The sequence below is a fragment of the Mustela putorius genome, unplaced genomic scaffold (genome assembly GCF_011764305.1).
Source record: "Mustela putorius furo isolate JIRA1106 unplaced genomic scaffold, ASM1176430v1.1 tig00000129_pilon_pilon_pilon, whole genome shotgun sequence".
NCBI classification, from domain to species: domain Eukaryota; kingdom Metazoa; phylum Chordata; class Mammalia; order Carnivora; family Mustelidae; genus Mustela; species Mustela putorius.
Window position 1 is genome coordinate 16,717,216 of NW_025421290.1, and position 24,608 is coordinate 16,741,823.

General features: G+C 40.7%; 1 protein-coding gene and 1 long non-coding RNA gene across 4 annotated transcripts in view; one reads left to right on the forward strand and one right to left on the reverse strand.

Moving 5' to 3' along the window:
• The window catches only part of LOC101670048, an 81,910-nt gene extending 75,624 nt beyond the window's left edge, over nucleotides 1-6,286 (reverse strand). For both annotated transcript variants that reach the window (XR_001179657.2, XR_001179655.2), the window contains exons 1-2: nucleotides 5,900-6,286; nucleotides 3,386-3,461 (exon numbers count right to left, since the gene is read on the reverse strand). This is a non-coding gene — a long non-coding RNA (uncharacterized LOC101670048). The remainder of the gene's footprint in view (nucleotides 1-3,385; nucleotides 3,462-5,899) is intronic.
• A 4,105-nt stretch (nucleotides 6,287-10,391) lies between these two features.
• Nucleotides 10,392-24,608, forward strand: part of RHOJ (ras homolog family member J) — a 79,845-nt gene continuing 65,628 nt past the window's right edge. The window contains exon 1 of one of the 2 annotated variants that reach the window (XM_004738893.3): nucleotides 10,392-11,072. In XM_004738893.3, the coding sequence (XP_004738950.1) occupies nucleotides 10,691-11,072 (382 nt within the window). In that variant the 5' untranslated portion in view covers nucleotides 10,392-10,690. The remainder of the gene's footprint in view (nucleotides 11,073-24,608) is intronic. The other variant, XM_004738892.3, reaches the window with a different exon arrangement.

Genomic DNA, 24,608 nt, shown 5'->3' on the forward strand with positions numbered 1-24,608 from the left:
ATATTTGCTATGTTCATTGTTTATTATTTACCTCCTTCCACTAGAATGTAAATTCCACAAGGGCAATGATAGTGTTTACCCGAGTAGTTCACCACAATATTCCTAGCACCTGGTAGGTGCCCCATGAATATCTGTTGCCATAATTAATAAATCCATGGTAAACTGGATTTGCCAGACTAATACTATACATTGAAGATTATATAAACAATTGATTATTAACAATGATTCTAAAAAGGTTTGATTATTATCATATGGTTTCACTCATATGCAGGACATAAGGAGTAGCACCGAGGAACACAGGGGAAGGGAAGAAAAACTGGGGAAACATCAGAGAGGGAGACAAACAATGAGAGGCACTAGATTCTGGGAAACAAACTGAGGGGGGACAGGGCATGGGGTAACCAGGATGGGTATTAAGGAGGGCACAAGTGGTGATGAGAACTGGGCGCTGCACACAACTAATGAATTGCTGAACACTATGTCAAAAACTAATGATGTATTATATGTTGCATTATATGTTCAATTACAATTGAACATAAAAATTTAAAAAAAAATAAAAAGTTTTGAAGAGCAAGTATGATATGGCCTTCAGATTTGGACTTGGACTTGAATCCCTGATACATCACTTAACCTATCATCTCTGTGACTTTGAGCCCAAGATTTCATTTCCATTTAATAACAATGGAAATCACATCACCTCCCTCTGATCTTTGAAAGGATTAAATGTGATATGTGCAAAATTAATCAACACAGTGCTTAACATGTAATAGTTTTTCATCAAATGTTAGAAGGTCCATCTCCCTTTTCTCCTTCCTCCTTGATAATAGGAAGAGTTACTTGCTCGTTCTGGTATAGGTTGAGCAGAGCTGGAAAAGGATTTCACTTTACATACTACTTAGTTTACAGTATATGCCTGGAGCACTGGGTTGAGAAGGATTTGATGGCCAAAGTTCAGATTCAGCTAGAACTTGCACCATGATGGTAACTAACTAAGAACTGAGGGAGGGGAGGGAATGGTGGTATCTAAGTGGAATCTATCATCCTGGTTTTAATGGTCTCCCCTAGTGCCTCACAGAAGAACCCTCTATTTCTCAAAATGCTCATGTGGTTTTTCTAGCAGAACTTTGAGAGGAGCTATATTATATCCAGCATCAAGTGTAGAATTATTTCTGAGGTTACGTGAAGGCTTAAGGAAAGACAGCAGAAAATCTATATTTCTACAGAAGGCTTATCAAGATATCTGAGCTGTCACTCCGTTTTATGGAGTCTTCCATTTTTCAGTATATTTCAGTATACTCAGGGTCTAAAAGTGCAGAAGTTCAGCTAATCAGGCTTCACAAATCCCATCTCCTCAACTAGATTTGGAAGGCCCATATTTACTCTAAGGGAACTTTTCCCAATGACATAGAGAAAATTTTGACTTTTTTTATAAAGATCTTCAATCCAGACTAAGCATTTTATGGATTCCAGTGGTGTAAAAAATATTAAGAAAAGTGCAGGAGACAGATGTTAACTGAAGAAAAGAACATTAGACATGAATACAATTATTCTCCTAAGATGTTATGTTATTCATCAAGCTGGTGTGGCCTAGTAACAGTAACTTAAGATTTTCATGGCATAGAGAATGTAATAGCTAAATTTTTTTAAAAAAATGTGTTATGGCCAAGATATATTCTGGAGGAAAGAGGATGGGCAAAATAATATTTAGTTCTTTTTTTTTTCTAGTTGGTATCAAAGGCAGCAACTTATCGGAAAATAAGCTTCAGTACCTAAGAGAAGGAAATAAATGTTTCCTATTATATGCAAAATTTATCTACTGGAGAAAAAAAAAGGAAACAAACATTAAATCAAACAAAAGGTTGGACGGCTCTCATTCTATTTGAGATCAAGATACATGGAGCTAAAGATAGCATCACAACATCCAAGCAGTTTCACCCTTACCCACAGTCGTGACCCTGTTGTGATTATGTAAACGATAGCCATGAAGACAAACAGGGGAGAAGGGTATTTGACAGTCACCTTTGATTCGGGGAAAAACTGAAATCAGCTGCAGAGGTGATTCACGAGGACAAGTGGTGCTTTATCAACACCTTCAGTAAGAACAGAGGAGTATCGACAATGACCTAAAGTACAAGAGTTCAGAAACAGATCCGCTGCCCCACATGGCTTACAGGCTCACCACAAACAGCCTAAAGGAGGTTTAGCTTATAAAGCACAGCACTGAACATAGCTACAGCTTTATAAGCTCTCACCTAAAAGGCCAAGGAATCTAACTGGAGGGTGGATGTTGAGTGTAGGGCTCTCCTTGTTTGAGACTCACCACCGGTGATCTGTTCTTAACATAGCCAGGTAAACAGTGTGGGTTCCCTAGCCAGACTGCCTGTGGGAATCCCCACTTTGCCACCTCCTAGCTGTGCAAACTTCCTGTCTCTGGGTCTTGGTTACCTCTTCCATAAGACGAGAATTTTTCTTTCACTATCACGGTGTATTATAAACATATTATTACAAGAATACTGGTACGTTCCAAATAAAATATATTTTACGGCTTAAACAAAGGAGAAGATACATTTGTAATATTTAGACATTTTGGAATATAAATACACATCTTCATTTAACTCTAGAGGATCCTTAAGTTTGGCTCCTGGGTAATATATTAACATCTATTCCCCATCCCCCATTCAGGAAGTCATACAAATATCCTATCAATAGGATATACTTAAAAGATAATCAGTAAGACACATGGTTAAAATTAAGGAATAGGTATTTTTTTATTTTTTTTAAGATTTTATTTATTTATTTGTCAGAGAGAGAGAGCACAGGCAGACAGAGTGGCAGGCAGAAGCACAGGGAGAAGCAGGCTCCCTGCCAAGAAGGAACCCAATGTGGGACTCGATCTCAGGATGCTGGGATCATGACGTGAGCCTAAGGCAGCCGCTTAACCAACTGAGCCACCCAGGCGTCCCAAGGAATATGTATTTTTAAAGCTTTTCCTTGTTTTTTCTGCAGGTTGAGAATTTAGTGGTACTTATACAGTTACGGTAAGGATTAAATACACTAATAAATACCATCATGTTATGTACTATATTATTAGCCATGACTCTTATTATCATTGTAACTACAAATAGTACTATTATTATTACTATATCTTACTATTATACTACTATTATTATTCCCCTTCCTCAGATCAACATCTGTAGTTTCCTCTCTGAACATCATCTTCCATTTTCAACTGGTGGGCTCCTGGTGTGGACCTGATTGGTATAAACCAATTAGCATATTATCACTGAACCCAAATCAGAGAGAAACCTGGCCCTTGTGTAGGAAATCCTGAGACACACACACTGTCCTCTCCACCGGGCTAGGTAGCTAAAGAAGTGAAACTCACCTCACTTGTGGCTATGGAGTATCCTGGAGATGCTGAAGATGGATCCCGCCCAGAAGTAGGAAGCCAAGAATGAATCCTAGGGGCAACAATAAACCCTAAGTCAGCCAAACCCAAAGCCAGCTACCCCCGCATGTTCAGTTATGTGATTATAAGCCTCTTTTAGTTCAAGCTAGTTTGGATCAAATTTTGTTTCTTGACTCTTTTATATATTCATGACTACATTTATAGAGCTATTATTAATATAGTTTCATTTAGAAGACAGAGAATTATTATTTCATGTTTCCCTCAGTCTGCACAAATGGGGGCTTAAGTGTCTTGCACCCTGTTCTTAACCATGTATCTTAGTCCGTTTGGCCTGCTATCACAGAATACCACAAATGTTATAAACAGCAGAAATGTACTGTTCACACTCTTGGAGGCTGGGAAGCCAGATCAAGGTGCTGGCAGGTTTGGGATCTGGAAACCTGCTTCCTGATTCATGAGCCATGGTCTTCTCTCTGTGTCCTCATGTGGTAGAAAGGGCTAGGGAGCAGAGGTCTCATGTATAAGGGCACTAATCCCATTCATGAGGGCCCCACCTTCATGACCTAATCACTTCCTAAAGGTCCCCCTCCTAATCCCATCACAAAGAGTTTCTATATGTGAATTTGAGAACATTCAGTCCATACTGAAAGCAAACATGTAAACCCAAAAGCCAAATCTGAAGAGCAACTCAACTCAAATTATAATCACAAATGCAGGAAATGATAATCCAGCATTTCACAGCTTTGTTAAACAAGTCATCTCTACACGCCTTGTCTCAAATATCATGTGGCAGTTTATCCAAGATCTCCTCATTGCTCTTTCAGGCACTAATCTGGGCTCTTCCAAGTATAAGTAAGGGAGATCCATCCCAGATTAAGGTAGGCCAAAAAGATAATGTAACCGTTCATTCAAAAGGGAAACCCAGGGCTCTGTTAGGAATAGTCTGATCCAAGAGGTCAAATTATGTGATTAAGAATCCATTTTTCTCTCTTAACAGCCATGTTTTTCTTTAATATAATGGGAGCTCTAGAAGCAGGCTGCCAGATTGAAAATCCCAATTCACCACTTCCTAGCTGTTTGACATTAACCAAATCACCTGACCTCACTCAGCCTCGGTTTTTTATCATGAAAATGGAGGAAATAATAATATTCACCTCATATGCTTTGGGGGAAGATTAAATGAGTTAAAAATGTATGCTACTGGGAGCACCTGGCTGGCTCAGTCAGTTAAGCATCCCACTCTTGATTTCAGCTCAGGACTTGATCTCAGGGTTGTGAGTTTGAGCCCTGTGTTGGTCTCCATGCTGGGTAAAGAACCTACCCTAAAAAAAATTTTTTAATACTACTTTATCATTATCATTATGATCAACATGAGGTAGGATACTTCCACCTGGTGATCCTTAGTGAAAGAAATTCCAGGGGAGAAGAGCATCTATTTCTAGAGAGCAACAGCTGATGCCCCAGAAATCATTCTTATTTGCCAAACCTAGATCAAGTACCTGATCCCACCCTAGAGGGTGGCATTAGCCTGAGCTGAACAACTTGGACTATGGGTAGACGGTAGAAGGAAAATTGGAGTGCCATTCCTCGAAGATGAAAGATATCTAAGATTGACAAAAGCAACAAATGTGATCATTCAAATAGTAAATAATAGCAGTTGCCATTTTACAGAGTGAACAACAGTATTCATGAAAAGGGCATAGCCTCTGAGCCCCGTTGTAAAGAGAATTCCTTTATTGTTTAAAAAGTTGTATTCGATGATTATAAAAACTCCCTCCCAGACTCAATGAAATTGAGGTTTGGAAGAATTCTGAGACCTAATAAAAATAAAAATACAACAGAAAAAAACCTTGGGCATCTACAGAATAGACAACAATTATCACAAAGTCTCCACATTTGAGAAAACAAATAAATGATGGTACGGAGCATTTGCGATAATTGGAATTAGCCATGAATGCTTTGGAGACGTGCATAGTGTTGGAGGATCACCTTCCTTTCAATATGAAAGAAAAAAAATAAAGTTTGGATAAAAGCTTGTGTATGTGAAATTCACAAAAACAAAACCATTTTACCAATTTTCTCATTATAAAGTCAATAAAAATTATATTATTTTATCATACAAAACTATGGTCTAAAGAAGTTACCTTCAGAACTTCAGAGTAGACAAAAGAAACATACATCTCACAAAATCAATTACAATTTCTTTAATTTTCCAAAAAGTAAGGAAAAGTACAAAATAACTTCCAAATATAATGTGATCAAAACCAAAAGAAGCAAATTAAAAACCACTAGCATTGTTGAAATACTCACAGTACTTTTAATAAGTCAGCACAATAGTGAATAGAAAATTCACAAAAAAGAAAATTTCATAAAATTGAATGGAAAATAAAACACTTTGCAAGAATTCTCCTTGTTGACAATAGAGGAGAGTCTTTTCTAGGGCACTCAACCTGAAAGCCCTGTGTCCTTTCACAGAATGACTCCACCTACCTTCTGCCCTTGGTTGCTGGGGTTACAATCACAGAAGCCTTTGTCTTCCTCCCTTTGTCCTGGGGGTTTTAATAGATTTGCTTGAAGCTGTTTACTTTTTCTTCACTCTTCACTTATCCCCTGGGATTTAGTTTCCAGATCTTTCCTCAGTCCCTGTCAGGCACAAACACCAAATCTGAGATCAGAGCTGAGGTCTCATTTAAGCACTGGCAGTCTTTATATCTCTTTATTCTGATGCAGGTGATTTCTAGGCACAAATTAATTAGCAAATGGTTTCTTCAAGAGGTGTGATCACACACATTACGTCCACAGAGAAGAGTTGCATTTCCCTCGCCGTTTAGTGTCTCACCAACGAGGAGCTGGTCAGTAACCTGCTGGCTCTCAGGAAGATTGATTTGTGGGTTTAATCTGGTCATAACCACCAAAACACTTCCTTATATACAAGCCACATCCCATGTCCCCTGCCCTTCAACTCCTCAATCTTTGTATCAATTTTTCATGTAACAACCAGGCCTCCTAAGCATAGGGCACATTTGGAGTTGTTTTTCTAGCAGAGGTAGAGACTTACACCAGTCTTTTTCACTTTCAGCAACAGATTCTCCCATGTAAAAAGGGCAATAAGGTGTGGCAGGGCCCTGAGCCCACAGAAGTTCAGCCTGAGGCAGTGACACTAATCCTTTCCCACTCAGATAATGACCAATCTGGGGCCCATATCACTAACAGGTTGAAATAATCATCAAAGATCTTTGTTTGACTAGAAGATGGCTATTTCCGAAAGCTATTCCTGCTCCAAGGCCTTGACAAAGAAAACAACTTAGCACCCCCTCAACCTCAAACTTATCTGCCTTCCAAAACATACCTCTTCAACCTGGAAAATCAGGAATCAATCCAAAATCTTTCCAAACTATTACCTATCTCTTCCAGATAGGAGAAACTTGAAAGATCCCTAACCTCTGGGCTTCTACGGAGGGGAACCAAAAAAAAATTTTTAATAGTCAGACTGTCCACAAGCCTGAGACAAAGCTTTGGTTTGTTACAGTTTGTTACAGTGAAATACAGAAAACACACACACACACACATGCCTACACACCCCTTAATCATTACTAGCCAAATCAGCCTCTTCTTTCTTAGACAGAAAGAAGTCCCCATCTGCCTGAGATTCACAAGTGACTACGTCTATCAGAATTAAAAGATTCGGCAAAGAAAGAAAAAAATCCTCCAAGCAAGGAAAAAGGAAGCCATTTCAAGAACTATAAAAAGAGCATATCCAATAAAATGTGGCTGATAAATGATTATGATATCTTATCACACTGTATCATATGACATGTGATTGTAACATGGGCAATAGTCAGAGGCTGAGAACAGCTAGTCTGACAGATTAAAAAAACACAGATACATGTGTGTTCGTGATCATGACGTCTCATCCCTCTGGGGGAGCAGCCGTTCCAAACCAGGCTAGTCCTAGGACAGCCTGTCAAGTTTTAGCAATGTCCCAACTGATCTTAAGGGTTAGGTCCAGTGGGAGATTTGGGTCAGAACTCCTAGAACTATGCTTCCCCTTTCTGTCTCCCACCTCCCCACTTCCACTAGAGGCCTGACTTCCGCTTTAGCCCCAGAGAAGGCCTCCTATGGAACAGGGGGTGACTCGTGGCTGGGCTGAACATTTTGGAATCACCATAACCACAGCACATCCCACATTCCTAAGACTGGATTCAAAACATTCTCCTATGGAGAGGCTAATCCAGAATCAGAGTATCTGACTCAATTGCCTTATTTCCCTGTGCAACTTCTAGTTTCAAGCACAAAAGAAAAAAAAAAAAGAGGAGAAAAATCTGGGCTCTTTAATAAAGTCATACTAAAACTGAAAGCAATCAGAGAAGTCAGAATTTTATACAAAAATGCTCTCTTGGCATTTGGGAAAATTCGTGTGAAACCAGAGCTCAGAGGACAGGAGGGAGCCAAGGAATTGAGATCTCAGAAAAAAGCAGGAAATATTACCCAACAAGATTTCACCACGTACTGGTAAGTTTGTGTAAACTTGGTGCTCGAGGTAAACCAATAATTAATGGCTACAAAACCACCACTCGATCATTCAAATGGCCCAAGATCCTTAAAATACAGGCATCTGGTTGAGACTAGTTCAACACATGGTTTTCATACTATTTCTAAATTCCTAACTATAAATCTTTGGAATTAAAGCATATTCTTGACTATTCTACCTGGACAAGGAAGCAGTCACAGTTCCATGGATTCAGAGACCTATAAAAATAAGACTGAACTATCTTCGCTTTTTTTTTTCTTTAAATTTTGTTACTCTGGCTTGAGCCATCTTTTAATTTTTAAAAAGATTTATTCTCACATGGACAAAGTGATTCACAGAATCAGCAGGCTACTGAAATTTTAACTCTTTTGCCATTTTCCATAGAATGTCTTAAACATTTTTTTTCTTATAAATCTTCAGTCTGGCAGGGGGAAGCAGTAAACAGTGATGAAACAAGTTTATTTCCAGAGATGGAGCCAACCTTCTTAACTGCCATGCCCATCTTTGCATACAATCCGATCTGGCAAATGTATCAGTCCTCTGAGTTAGAGGTCAAGGACCACACTGGATGCTTCCAGTCTCTTCTTGTCCCAATTTGTAGTCACATACCAACTGGCATGGACTTAAATATCTGTATGTGATGACACACGATTTAGGTTAGACACAGATGTAGATAAATTTCACCCAATCCAATTTCTCAGTTTTTTCTTAGGCCAAGTGTTCAGTGGGCTCAAGTGTATTTGTGGTGGAGGAGTGTAGGTGGGGCCAGCCATTGCTTGAGAACTCCATATTTGAAGGGAATATTCATTCCATTCCATATTTACTGCCTGACCTCAGGGACAAGGTCAAAGTCAGAACCCCTTCCAAGTTCTGCCAAACACCTATCATCTCCCTGTGCTCAAAGTGGCCTTTTCCATCTTCAGTTTGGGGTTCCTGACGTTGTCAACCACTCTACCTGCCCAGATTTGTGCCACCTTCACACTTGAGGGTTTTTTCTAGAAGAAAAACATAAATTTTCAAGTTGCAATCTTTATCACATATTCCCAGTATTTCAGGTAGACTAAATGAAAATAAAATTATCTAGAACACATGCGGTCTATAGGTGCCTTCAAATGCTCCTGAATGACATGAACCATAAAGAATTCACAACTTCCATACTGCTAACATAATCTCAACTAACTAAACTCTTTCTGTGATCTGAACTACTGTGATCTGTTACTATAATCTAAAACAGAATAAATCTGGGGTTCTATCTGTTACACTGTAGCATATATATGTTATGTATGTATGTATATATGTATGTATATGCATGTAGCATTTTATATATATACATAATACTGATATCCTATATTATTGTATATTACTATATTATGTATATTATTGTTAGCCACCTATTAAAACAGACATCTCCCCCATCTCCTCCCCACACACAAGAAAACCCCCTCAAATCAATTGGGTAATCTAAATGCTTGAAAATAAGTCCTCACAAATCTCAAATTAACTGAGACTCCCCTATCAAAAAAGTCTTGATCCATTCGTCAAAATCACTTCAGAGTTCCACTTCTTCTCCACAACCAAGTGCATTACTCAAACACAGGGCTTCAGAGGAACTTCATTTTGAGCAAACCAAGAGATAAATAAATTAGCTGCCAGTGGCTCCCTTAGTAATGGCAGAGGACCAGGCTGACCCAAGGGGATAGGAGTAAATCACAAAGGGAACCATCCAAGCAAAGGCAGCATTAGGGGACCTGAAGCAAACCAACACAGCCGTCCCACATACTTTCATTTCCAAGACCGTGAGCCAAGCACAAGTGTGTTTATTCGCTAATAAGAAGATGCAAAAGTCCCATGTCTGGTTGATTTCTTGTGTGCTCCGACCATAAAGATGTTTGTGTCTGCAGTACACGTCTGAGTGTTGTGCCCAAATGTGGCAGCTCATAAACTGACCACATGTGTTAAACTTACGATCTATAAGAATGTATTCCTTCGAAACAATGTAATGCTGGAAGGTTTTTCTCTCTCTCTCTCTCTCTCTCTCTCTCTCTCGCCTGGATGAATTGCCTAAAGTTTCTCATTTAAGTATGTGAAGAACTGTCCATTTTTACTTCGCAGAGCTTTTCACTGGTGACTCAGGGAGGGATGATGTCATATGTTATCCTACAACGGCTGGTTCTCTCTGCTCACTTAAACCATTCCCTCTGGTTTCTGTGGCAGACAGCGCTCGCCAGTTTCCATCCCGTCGTCAGCTTCTCCTCAGCCAGCCCCAGGCAAACAGCCTCCCCAGCAGCAGATGAAACAGGAAGTCTGACAGCTTGAGTCTGCAGTGGGACCCCTAGTGTTTTCCCACTCCATGCCCTGGCAGCGTTCCCCACAAGTACACACACACACACACACACACACACACACACACAGAGCTCCCATTGTTGCAGCCTTCCCCAGCCCACTGATCCTAATATGGAATGCAGCAGGAAACCCATGATTTCCTGATACTCGGCAAGCTGGAGGAAGCAAGGGAAAACTCCATTAAAAAGCCCAGCTTCCCTCCATGTTAGATGTGAAGTGGAAAAGAGGAAAGATTTAGCAGAATTCTGTGTCTTCAGCCAGGCTGGAGAGGGGAAGGGCACAGTGAAACCCTCGAGCTGTTGAAATTTCTAGACTGCCAGGAAGCCCCTAGAATTCAGAGAAAAATGAGGGTTTCTTAACTCAAACTAGAGGGGAAAGGGGACAGATGCTTTTAATCGTTCTCCCAAATGTGTGCTACCTTTCTTGACCAGGATGGTAAGCATGAGGGCATGTGCCAGCTGCCTCGGACAGGTCCCTGTGACCCCAGGCACCCCAAAGAAGGCAGAGTGATCTCCAGCCCGCTGCTCACTCGCTTCCCGCGCTCCATGGGCTTGGGGAGAAGCAGGAGAAGCCACAGCAACTGCCCGGTCCCAGCAGCTGGAGCCGCCCAGATGAGCTGCACAGAGGGAGGTGACAGCAGCTGTGGCTGCGGGGGCACGGAGGAGAAGAAGATGCTGAAGTGTGTGGTGGTGGGAGACGGAGCCGTGGGGAAAACCTGCCTGCTGATGAGCTACGCCAACGACGCTTTCCCAGAGGAGTACGTGCCCACTGTGTTTGACCACTATGCAGGTAAGGGAAGGAGCAGAACCCGGCGGGGGACCGGGTGCACGCTGCGGGCGGCCACACCCCAGCTTTAGTTCTCAGGGCAGCCTTCTCGGGTGCAGGCCTGGCAGCCAGGTCACAGAGCAGAACACACACAGCCAAGGTCTCTGCTGGACGGTTAGGACAATTTGTCCGTCCATTGATATCCTCACATTTTTTCTTCCTTAAATCAAATGACTAACATGGGGAAATACCCTGAACTGCCCCTCCGGGCTTTGGGGACAGAGATCTCACTCAACGTTCTTGGGAAAATTCGTAACTTTTTATGGGAAGATCCTAAAATGTAGTGTAACTGCAACACAATTTTTTAAAAGCACCACTCACTACACAACTACTGAAAGAAAGATCTTTGCCGCTTTTCATCTATTTATCTCATGCCATTCATAAATGAAATATGGTAAGATCAACAAACGCTAGAACACTCATTTTTCTATAAAAATCAGTGGCTGTACTACTGTACTTTTATTTTCCTGGGGCTGTAGCTGGGGTGGGGGGAGTACTAAAGGTTTTAAGTATCTATTAGGCATCTTGAATTCAAAGATACATTTTTAATTAATGTGTTTTTTAAGTAAAAATAAAGATTAAAACAAAATTTGAATCATTTTAAAGTATATCCAGAAGAGGATTGAATTGGGTATAAAGTACTTTAAGGCATGACAGTTAAAATACAGTAGTCACAACTTATTCCTTTCAGTTACTTGTGTTTTTTGAGTGTTCTAAAGTTTGTAGGTGTACTTGTCAATGTTATAGTTTATCTCAATTTGTCCACTTTCTTTTAAGGATCTTATTTATTTGAGAGAGTGAGAGTGAAAGAGCACAAGCAGGGAGGGGGCAGAGGGAGAGGAACAGAGAGAGAGACAGACTCCCCACTGAGCAGGGAGCTGAGGGGTTTCTGGATCCCAGGACCCCAGGATCATGACCTCAGCCAAAGGCAGGTGTTTCGCCAACTGAGCCACCCAGGTGCCCCATCAATTTTTCCATTTTCATTCTTACTTTTTCTCTCAATTTCCAAAGCAAATCTTATTGTTCCTCAAAAACAAATTCATGAAATTCTTCAAGTTTATCGTAACCTAATTTTATAACTTTTTTTTAACAGAGTGATCAGCTTGGTGAGTTATCAGAAATTTGAGATTTCATAAGAGAAAATTTTCCCTTCTTTTACCTTGGCTTTGGGTCAGGTTCAGCAGAGGGGAAGTGGCCCACAGGAAACCTGTGTGAATGTTGGCTTTGCTATGTGGCCATTTGAAATCCTCCCTCTGTTAGGAAGTAGCTTCTTTTCCAGAGCAAAACAATCACCTAAGTCCCCTCCTTTTCCTATAGTTACATGTTTTATGACAATATTACATAGCAGATTGGGAGAGTACCACCATACCACAGTGAAAATAGTATGTACTTTCCAGGGCTTGTTTTTTTTTTTTTTTTTTAATATTTGTAAAAACTAAGAGCAAATTTTAAGTCTGGCTCTAAACTTTTCTGAAAATATAATGACTGTGCCCAGAGAAGAACATTTAAATGAGAACAGAATAAAGAGAACAGAAAATTTTCACTCTGAGAGGAAAAAAAAAAACAAAAAAACTAATAAGATTAAGAGGTCTGGGAATTTAAGTTACTAAGATACTTGACATGGAAACATCTTAGCAAAAGTTATTTATTCTACACCCTCTTTCTGCCAGGAAAGGAAAACTGGCTGCTACCTAATTTCAAAAACCTTTAGATCAAAGGTGGAGCCCAAAATTTATTAAAGGGAGAAGCCTCAAGTGCTTTTGGAAATGATGTATCCTGATCCCCCCCTATTGGTTGAACCACTTATCAGCCTAGTATAAGGAAAAAAAGGATAAAACCATCCTCAGGGATTCAGTCAGCCTATAAAAAATATCTGAGATCAAACAAAGGCTGAACTACCACCTAGATTCCACTAGGATGGAGTTATCTTATATTTCAATTGTGTATATATTACTGCTATTTAAGAATCAAAGCACCTTAAAGATTTTGGCTACTCTATGGTTTTACCTCTCTTCCCTGATGCGGACAAGTATCCCATGTCCAGTCCCTGGGTCCTACTGGCACATTCTGAAATCACAAGCAGCAACTGAATTCCTGAGTCTTTAGGAAATTGCAGCCGAAGTCTACAAGAGACTATCCCTTGAAGATTTTTCCCGAACAGCTGCCCATCCCAGGAAAGTAGAGCTATAACAAAAATAAGGATGGAAGCATACTTGACATATTGCTCAAGATGGTGGGCTCTGAAGCCAGAGAGCTTAGTCCCAAAACTGGCACTGCCACCTCTGTGTGGCCTTGAATAAGTTACTTAATCTTTCTGTCCCTCAGTTATCACACACACAAAAAAAGAAGAAGAACAACAACAGAAGTATCAGGAGTGTTTGTAAGAACAAATAAATACATGTGAAGTCCTTAGAACAGTGCCTCACACATGGTCAGTATTAGGTACATAGCAGCTATTATTGTTAAGAATACGTTTTCTATGTTTGCACACAGTCATGAAAGGAAATTAAAATGTAATTAAAAGATAAAGACTACAGGGGTGCCTGAGTGGCTTAGCCAGTTAAGCGTCCAACTCTTGATTTTTGGATGAGGTCATGATCTCAGGGTTGTGAGATCAAGCACCACATCAGGCTCCACACTGTGCATGGAGCCTGCTTGAGATTCTCTCTCTCCCTCTTCCTCTGCCCCTCCTCCTCAAAATAAAAAGATAGAGACTACAACAAAGAAAAATACAATTCTGAGAATATCCTCCAAATGGAGTAGGAAGTGATGAAATGCATGTAATACCCTTATAATATAGTAATCACGTGCATTGATAATTGACAAATATGCATGCAGTAATAGTAGAGGGATATTAAACTGGGAGGGGAAATATCGGTTTTGCAGGAGTGATTGTAAGAAAAATAAATAAGAATGAACTAGAAAAAATATTGAAATTTTATGAATCTTAGTTCTTTTGCTTCTGCCCAAAAGCACATCTCCTGCAGGCATCTTTCCTCCAGGCACCCTTCCCCTCCAAGCCCCCTTGACTCCATAAGGAGAGGTCCTTGCTTCATCTTCAACCCATCTCCAGAAATTTCTTTACATTTCTAGAAGATAGCTTCCTCCATGTAGAGCAATTTATTTGTTTTCTTGTTTTTCCCACTCCCACTGTGCTCTGAGCTCAGGGAGAAGGTTGTGTCTCGCCAAATCCCATGTCAGTTCTCAGCCCTCATCTTACTGGATGGCTTGGCGGCTTTTTTATGGCTTATTACTGTTCCTTTGCGTGGTTTCTGGGATAACAGTTTCTCCTGGCTGTTTGCTGGCATATCTCTCTCCATATCCTCTGCTGCCTACTCTGTCTCTTCCCAACGAATATACATTGGTAAACCTCAGTGTTCATTCCCTCAGTTATCTTCTCAGTTTACACTCATACCCAAGTTGGTTGTGTTTAGTCTCATGGCTTTAATTATTATTTATATACACATTTATATCTCTGGTCCCAATACTCCCCCTGAGACCCAGCCTCATATATCCAACTGTCCATCTTAATATCTAATAGGCATCTCCAATTTAACCTGTTAAAACAAAATTCTTTAACTCCCCTACTCTAGTTCTCCCCTAGACTTCCCCATACAAGTACATGACAACCGTCTTGCACCCAGTTGCTTAGAACAAAAACTTCAGTATTATCTTTGACTCCTTTCTTCCTATGACAATACCCCCAGCCTCTCCATTCAAACCATTCATTATTATTCCTTCCTGCTACTGAGCAGTGCAACATTCAAAATACCCCTTCACTTCTCACCACCTACATTGCTTCACTCTTATCCAAATCACCACCCTGTCTCATCTAAACTACTATAATCACTTCTCACTTCTCTGCTTCCAACTTTGCCCCTCTTTAGTCAGTTCTCCACACAGCTGGCGCAAGGGCTATTCACAGCCCAATTCCTCTAATCCCTTCATACTCAAACTCCATCATTCATCATGGTCTACAAGGCCCTCCATGACTTGGTCCCTGTCATCTTTCTAACTCCATCTCCTAACTCTCCTCTTCAGTTATTCTGCTCAAGCCATACCAGGCAACTTGGTATGCCTCACACACACTGATATCCCACTTTCCTTGAAGACTTCACACTGGTCCTTCCCCCAGCCTGACACTGTTCCCGCAGAGCCTCTTCAGCTTCAACTGACCACATTACTTAATACATCCACACGCAAGAACACCAACACACACACACTCTTTAACCACTTACCCTGCTACCCACCTGAAACATTTCACACTGCTAGCATTACACTTCTATTTATTTGCTTACCATTTTTATTCCACACTTGAATGTGAATTCCATGAGGACAAGGACTTTGTCTTGATCAATGCTCTATCTCCAGCTTTTAAAAAAGACTCCAACATACAGTAGACTCTCAATAGATAGTTATTGAAAAAATAAATTGGTATGTCTTAATCATCATTGTCCCTGTCCTGTGCTTAGGTAATTTCTAGTCCATTGAAATTGCTAAAAAAATGAACAAGCTACTGGTCCAATCTTTAGGAAGGAATATGTTTAGAATTAAATATATTGCATTTTGGAACTATTTTGTTCACAAATATTATTTTATCTCTAGTGGAATTGTAACAAAGCATTGAATTTTCTTGACCTAAGCAGCCAATGTCACATCTGTTGAATGAAAGTAACTCTGCAATACGTAAATTTCATTTGGAAACAGATGAGCTGCAAATTGCCCCATAAACATTATATTCAAAAGCCTACCAAAATTTTGAGAGGCCCCCTCAAAGACTTACAGCTCTTGTATACAGAGCATGCTTCAGAGTGACCCCAAGTTCAAACAAGGGCTAGGACTAGAAATTAGGGAGAGCAAGATGAAAGTAGGTAGGGCCACTCATCTTTCAACAAGGGAGCCTGAGAACCTTCACTGGGCCCTGCTTCCTGTTCCCTTCTTGGGTGACTCTGGATGCCCTGAGAACCTTTAGAGCTTTCACAACTTCCCATAAAACAATTACACGTCTTCTATCTTTATCTTATCTTGAACTTTGAGTTTTGTGACAGACCCCCCTGCTGATGAAATATTATCCAGTGATGTTCCACATCAGAATAGCACTTCCATTTTGTGTTTTGTTAGCTTGTGTGTCAAGTTAGATTATGTCCGTGGTTTGTATGTTCACGTACACAGGTAGATCAGATAAACCTGTTCGAGTAGCAACCTGTGCACGGTGTACCTCATTTACCACCTCCATCAGCCTCTGGCCTAGAACTGATTTTTTCTGCGGCTTTTTCTTCTATCACCACCCCTCGCAGAATTTGTCAAAAAACGATGTGTTTCAAAATCCATTTTTGAAGTCACTATTTGCAAATCCAGCCACCTATGCAGGAAATTCACACGATTCATGGAAAGGGGGGAGAAAATCTAGTTCTATCAGCTGAGTGAGATGTAAAAGGACGTCGTTTTCACAGAGAGCTGAAAGTCAAGTCTAACTTTTTCACCTAATGAAATGGTAACCTGTCCAAGGTAGACTTAATCACAACCTTAATGGCCAGAGCAGGAGGGGAAACTGTCCAACCACCAGGGAAGGGAAGGAGAGGGAATAACACAAAATAATACAAAGTGAATAAAACCAAGCCCAAGCCTATAAAGGTTTGTGACATAGTTCTACCCATTTGGGAATATTTACTCAGCAGTTTCTCTTTTGCTGTTCCTAAAGACAGCTGAAGAGTCTCTAGAGAATGGAAGAGATTCCTTTTCTGTAAGCCAAAAGGAAATCTGAAACAACTCTCATGGGTCTACGAACTAAATCACCAGATTTTAACCTTAGACGAAAATATAAAAGAAGTTTGTCTAAGAGGAGACAAGAACGGACCAGTGGACTCACTCACTCTGTTCCTTCTAAATGCAATGATGCTCAAAAACACAAAATCTTGTAGGTATCCAACCCCCCCCCCCATATCTCCTTTTGAGGCGGTGTAATGTGTGGCTGATGCTTTTTATGGACGCTTGGAGGCCACACCAATGGTGCAGTGGCAGGAAATACATGGACGGTTCCTTCCACCCTGAGATGTTTCTGGAAGCAAGCACATTCATAGGCTTCAAGGGTATAAATTACACTCCCAAAGACAAAGCAAACTCTAGGGACGGTGAACTGTGAGCTGCAGCTCTTGGGAGTAAGAAAGGAGAATAGAAGAGGGATAAAGAAAATTAAATATCTGTGACCCAAAAACAACCATGCTCCCAGGACTAGAAACAGCATCTGCAGTTCCCAGCCATCCTGCACTCCAGTTTTAGCTGGCAGCAAACCAAGGAGCGAGACCAGTTCAGGCTGCAGTGGACAGGCTCCCTGTGACCAAGACTCTTAGTTCCACATGGCCTGACTCCCTTCACAGCCAGGCTAGGAAATCCTTAATAAATTTTACTACTGACCTGCCCAAGGAGGTTGGGCTTTTATTTCTGGAATAGCTTTTTCAAAATCTGCCATTTCTCCCTCTTAGTGTGAGACAAATAGCAAATTTGGCTCAGGGGTGGCCCAGCACATTGGACATTTATGTTTTGGGTACAGTTGGCTTGTTTTACTAAGGCAGCATGAAGATGGGCAAATGAATATAAGGCCCCTTGGGAAAGGACAGGTAACACAAACCAAGAGAAACAGTCTCCCTCATCAATCCTGAGCACAAGATTACAAGAGCCTATGAGGGAGACCCTACCCACTACAAAAATCCATGCTACCTGCTGGGTTAGTCAGCAGAATCCAAACAGTTAATTTTCCCAGGTGTAATGCACTCTGGATAAATTCCATCATGAATTCAATAGAGACCAACTGTGAGTCAGAGTGTGGCCTGGCATTGTTCCTAAAAGATCTGAAGTCCACCAGCTTCTTGATTGTGTCCAATTTTCATGAAACAAAAGGACCTGATTCATGTGTAGCCACCTGGTTTTGTCTCAGTTGTGAACAACAGCTCTTGTTTCTGGTGCTTTTCTCCTTACGGCCATGTATGATCCAACAAGCAGTGCAGTAGTGTTAATTATGAAACTCTAGTTTCACTAGTGTATGTATTAACAACAATGACAGTAGCTGTACCCTTCCAGAGTCTTCGCTATGGTTCAGGCACGTTTGAGGTATTTTCATACATCAATTCCCTGCTTCCTCACAAAGATCTTGCGGGTGTGTTCTTTTCCCAATTTTACTGATGAGGAAATAAAGGCACAAAGATATTAACGAATATGCCCAAGGTTGTTAAATGACTTGCAAAGGAGTAAATGGAGGCCAAGAAGCAGCAAACAAACAACATAAGCAGTCTAGAGTTTTATAGCTATTAACATTAATCAAAAAGCCACTGTTAGGGTATACTAACCTAACCTGAACATGTAAGGGATTAACAGCATGTCACGGTGTTTCTTGCTAATGTTATGGTCCTGGGCAAGGATTCAAGTCAATGGAGCAGCTTCCCTCCATTTAGTCATGTAGACAACCAGGCTCCTTCCATCTTGTGACCCGGCCATCCCCTGGGATCTCACAGTTATCTGCATCCAACCAGCCTAATGAGAAAGAGCACAGACCAATTCGAATGGAAAGTTTTATGGGCCATGCCTGGAAGTGACAGACATCATTTCCAGTCACACTCCAGACGACTTATAAATGAGTCCAAGGCCATGCCTCAGTCAAGAGAGGCTGGGACAGGAAGCCCACCCGTAAGCCTCACAGAGGGAAGAACAGATTTCAGTGGAGATCAGGCATCTCTGCTTCTATCAGGCTCTCCAGCCACTAAATATCCCTTACACTTTTTCCCCATGTGAAACCAACTTGCCCTTTCTCCCATTCTGTCACCACATCCAGTCAGAGTCCAGTGTTTACAGGTGATGCACAGCTCTTTCCATCTGATGGAGATGTGGCTCCTGGTGATCTGCTGGGATGGTCACCATCTGCCCCATTTACATAATTGCCCCTTAAACAATGGTAGAACAGGGATGGAATAACCAAAATACCCAAAACCCCTTCAGAAAAGGAAAGAATGGGGGGTACAGGGCAATAACAGAATCCTGATAGCAAACATTGGGAAGACCTTCTGGGCTGTCAATGGAAGAAGTTTCTTGAATTGATCCAGACGCTCTTCTCCAGAGGAGGAGAAATTCAGGCTTCCTTCAGTCTTGACTTTGCATCCATTAGTCTTGGCGTTTCCTGGCTCAGGTCTGGGAGCTTCTTGTTCATCCATTGCTCTCCATGACACACAACTCAAGTCTTGTTCATCCATTGCTCTCCATGACACACAACTCAAGTAGGTCTTTGGGAGCATGTTTTCCTTGGAGACTACACTTCCACAGCCTGCTTCTTGCTTTCTACAATTTAGGCTCAGTGTTATTTTGTACCTATAAGCATATTCAGTCCAAGTCTGGCATTTCTGTGGAAACACAAGCCTCAAAAACTTACCAGGTTTCTGGTAAATTCCATGGCCCAATAACCACATCCAAGACCAAAGTATGTCTCCCTTAGACATACTTCTTAAACATACTTTGTCTGCCTCCTTTACCCAATGTCTTTCTTTGCCCCTCAAATTAACAATAGCCACCAAGAGTCCATATGAACCAGTAGGCTTAGATGCAAGCGATCTTATCTTTGATACAGAACTGTCAGACACAGACACAGAACTGTCTCCTGCTTAAACAGAGAAGTGGACATTCATGGCTCCTTTTTTAATAGTATCCTCCATTTGTGGAATCCAAAAATAATCAGTTTTATAACTCTAAGTCCATCAATACCTGTGTTCTATCAATCTCTGCTTTAAAAAAATAACCAATTCAGCTTTTTTTTCTTAGAACACCTTGCTAAATACAATAAGTAACAATTAACATATAATAACATTCCAGTTTTCCCTAGGCTTTCCTTTGAGTGCTATGGACATTATAGGAACTCAGTTTACCTTCCAGGTTTCACAGGTAACAGTTTTGCAAAACTCCAGTCTTGCCACAGGAAAGCATAAATCTTGATCTTTCCAGACTGTTCTGTTTTTTTACCACTTGCCACTGAACAGCTAAATCAACAGCAGTTTTGTTTTTGCTTTTTGTTTTTTTAGGTTCTTATAATGACAACACACTCAATAGACTAGGAGGCTGTAACAAATAGACTCAAGGATGTAATGATTCAAACTATCAGAATTCTATTTCTTGTTCATATAAAAGGCTAAGCAAATGTTTGTGTTAATGAGATGGTTCTGCTCCATGTGGCCATTCAAGGATTGACTTTTTTCCACCTTGTGATTCTGCTCTTTACGTGGGGCTTCATAGGGCCATGTATTGAGACAGTGGAAGGTAAAATAGGGAGGAATTAAGAAAAGGAGCCACGGGGTGGGCCAGAGCCACAAGTGATGTGGATCACTTCTGTTCACACTTCATTATAGCAAAGTTAGACCTCAGGCCACACATAATGGTGAGTCTAGCTTTATGCCCAAATAAAAGGTGAACAGATTTTAATGGACTCTAGTAATCTTTACTATAATCACTAAGTTGAAATTTCTTATACCAAATACAGTAGACCCACATAAATGATACTAACTGCCCTAAACACCATATTAAATGAGGTATCTATTCTGCTATAAATGACATACCTCTATTTCCCAAACTTGCCTGCTCATAAGAAAAGCCTACTTGTTGAAAATGCATATTTTTTAGTCCACACCATAGCCTTAGTCTACTATATCAAAGCCACTGAGATAAAGAGCAAGAAATCTAAATTTCAACAAGCATCCTAAGAGTTTCTTATTAGATGGAACCCATGAAACAGCCATTTTACAGTTCAAAATCTTTTGGATATCATAAGGTCATATAGTTCAATCTAAAGTAATTTAGCAAGTTCAGAAAACCTTTCTTTATACTATAAGGTGCCTAAAAATCAAGTCAAGAGGGATTGTTCTATGATAAAACATCAACTAGTAAAAAGCAACTTTAAAAATACATATCCACATATATGATTTCTTGACTTGGGAGTTTTTGACAAGAAAAGTTGTGTAAAACAGAAAAGGCCTTTAGAACTTCTCAGAAACAACTAGCAAATTCCTAATTGAGGACCAGAGTGCTCTCATCAAAGATCTGCTGTCAAGGCTGGGCGTAGAGAGATCCTGGAAGAAAGAGAATGCACAAGGCTGAGACTCAAAGTGTTGAGAGAGGGCTGGGGCAGGGAGAGCAGGGAAGCCTCAGAGCTCAGAACAGAGAGGAGCAGGAAGTGAAAGATAGCAGAAAGGAGGCTAACTAAGCAAATTAGGGTGCCCCAAACACCAGTTGCTGGGAGAAAAGCCTTGACCGTGACTGACAAAAGCCCACACCTGAATCTCTCTGTTCACGGAGCCTGCTTTCTGGAAAACAAGCATTGGCCTGACCGGGAGACCTTCACTGAGAGAAACTGGAGAATGCCTCCTCTCAGGGGAAGAAGCAAAGGAGTCTCAAAAAACAGGAAGGAGCTGGGGACCCTTGGGATGGTTTGGGTGTAGCTCTGGATGTCTTGGATGCTCTGTACTGTTCCACATCCACCCAGTCCTACGATTACAAAATGAACATAAACATCTGTTTCCCCTCAGCCAATCCTTCTGTTCTTCACACTGTGACCTACATTTGGGAGAAACAAAGATCGTAAACCTCTTAAAATGCAGTTACTGAGCATCCTGAAAGGCTTCTCCTTGGGCTAGAATCTTGTTCCTGAAAGACAGAGCACGTCAGTTCTGGGGGAGGCAGAAATCTCAGAACTGGGACTCAGGTACCCTTACGGGGCCAACCGGTTGACAAACAGTCCTGCTATTGGGGACTGAGCCTTCCTTTGGAGTTTCTCCAGCTGTTTAATACAGATTAGCAAATCAAGCCTCAGAATGTGATTCTGCTTGCCAACAGGGGAGAAACAATGTTCTGTGTGGCCTGAGCAGAACATAACATAGTGAACAAAATTGCTTCCTGATCCTTTTGCAGGAATACCTACAGCTGATTAGTAAAAATAACAATTTGCAGGGCACCTGAGTGGCTCAGTTATCTAAGCCTCTGACTCTTCGATCTCAGCTCAGGTCTTGATCTAAGAGTTGTAAGTTCAAGCCCCATGTTTAAAAAAATAATAATAATCAGGGACACCTAGGTGGCTCAGTTGGTTAAGCAGCTGCCTTCGGCCTGGGTCATGATCTCAGGGTTCTGGGATCAAGTCCCGCATCGGGCTCCTTGCTCTGCAGGGAGGCTGCTTCTCTCTCTGCCTCTGCCTGCTTGTGCTCTTTCTCTCTCTCTCTCTCTCTCTCTCTCTCTCTCTTTCTCTCTCTCTTTCTCCCTGACAAATAAATAAAATCTGTTTAAAAAAGTAATCATAATTCATTAATACTATTTAGCTAAATATTTAATATGTGTCAATCCCTGTGTTGCTTTTGCTTACTTCTTTGAGCCCCATAATTTCTCTAGGTGGTAAGTATCTTCATTTCATGGATGAGCAAACTGAAACTCAGAGAAGTCACCTGTCCAACATCACAAGGCTGGGAAGTGGCAGAAAAGATTCAAATCTATCAGTTCAAATGTTATCTCGTCAGTGAGGCCAGACCACTCAGATTAAATAAGGCTTCCTTTCAAGACCTATTTATTTCCTCTGTAATTACTGTCTTATTTGTTTATTTAATTGTCCATTTCTTACTTCCCTCGAGAATGTACACTTCACAAAGACAAGCTTCTTTCTGTCTTGTTTTCTCTTATGCTCCAATGGGGATAAGCCTATGCTACAACAGACACTCAGAAATGTCGGATGAATGAATGAATGAACGAACGAGACTGGAGAGTCTCACAGCCTTAACCACTGCACTTACACTGAAGTTAGCATTCTATGTGAATAGTCAGGATGATTTCCTATGTTGAAATCTGATCCTCCCACATCTCAAAAGGATATCCCCTAAGCATCATAAACACACATTCAGAAATACAGTACTGGCTTGGTTTAGAACTTGCAAAACAATTTCATTTTTCTAGGGAAAAAATTCCAAAATATTTTGTTCTAGTCAAATTTCAAACTTATGAGTTCTAAGTGATTTAATCAGGCAGAAGTTGTTTTCCTAATTATATAAAGGAGTTCTGTTTTATCTGTTTTTCAGATGTTATAGAGACAAAAAGAAAAGCTTAATTCCTTAAAGTATGTGCCATATAAGTTTTCTTTCAGATAGTGAGATTAATTATGAGGAAAAACAGTAAGTTAATAATCATCTTAATATATAACAGGTGTAAAACTCCTAGGAATTATGAATGATATTTATAAAACACAAGCATTCATTAGCTAGAAAATGTGCTAATTTTCAGCTGGCATGCTTATAAGAAATGCAGTGAACATGTGCATAAATATTAATAATGAGGCGCTTTATACTTGCTAAAGTAAGAGATATGAGAGGAAAACTGGCTTCTCTTTCTCTTTCTCTCAAGACTCCTTTCTGCTTGTGTTGGATAAGCTTGCATTAGGAGCCCTAAATGCTTATTCCCTCAACTAAAATGAATTTCGCATAACATTTGTTATAGTTCAAGCTGGTAGATAAAAGCCTTAAGAATTTTCTATAGTAGGGGTGCCTGGGTGGCTCAGTCATTAAGCATCTGCCTTCAGATCAGGTCATGATCCCTGGGTCCTGGATCAAGCCCCACATCGGGAACCCTGCTCAGCAGGGGCTGGGGTGGGTAAGAGAAACCTGCTTCTCCCGCTCCTTATACCCCTCTCTCTGCTGTGTGCCTGTGGTGAGCTCTTTCTCTGTCAAATAAATAATCTTTTTTTTTTAAGAATTTTCTATAGTAGACATAGTTTTAGCCAAACTTTTCAAAAGAGAGAATGAATATTAAACCTTAAGTGTCAATATTAGGCACAAACTTTGCTGTAGTGGTTTTATTCCATTCATTCTACTCATTTACCCTCTTGCTAATTCTCCATACTAAGTCCTTCCTTTTAGATAAATGGAACTCATCAGGCAGAAGTTCCAAGCTAACTCCTCTCACTTGAGCTCAGCAAAAATGCAGAACTCATTATCACCCTCAGAATGATGACTCTTTTTTTTTTTTTTGAGGATTTTATTTATTTTATTTTATTTATTTATTTGACTCAGGGAGACACAGCTAGTGAGCTGTGTGCCTGAAAGCAGGGGGAGCGGGAGAGGGAGTAGCAGGCTTCCCACCACGTAGAAAGCCCAATGTGGGGCTTGATCCCAGAATCCTGGCATTATGACCCAAGCCTGAGCCACCCAGGTGTGCCCAGAATGATGAACCTTAATGTATTTGAAGACAGAAAATTTCCTCCTTGTCTTCAGACAATACACCCCGATCCTTCCAGCTCCCTTCATAGATATCTGTCCCTGTATTTCCCCATTTTTTCATGGGTGGCTTCTCAAAAATTCAGTTTCCGTCAATCATGAACAGCTTACTGTTCAAACCCATAGCTGGCACACAGCGTTTGTAAAGGTTCGGTAGGAATGGGCATTTCGTCAAAATGGTTAGGTACAATCATTAACAGGATGTAAAAATCTGAACAAAATA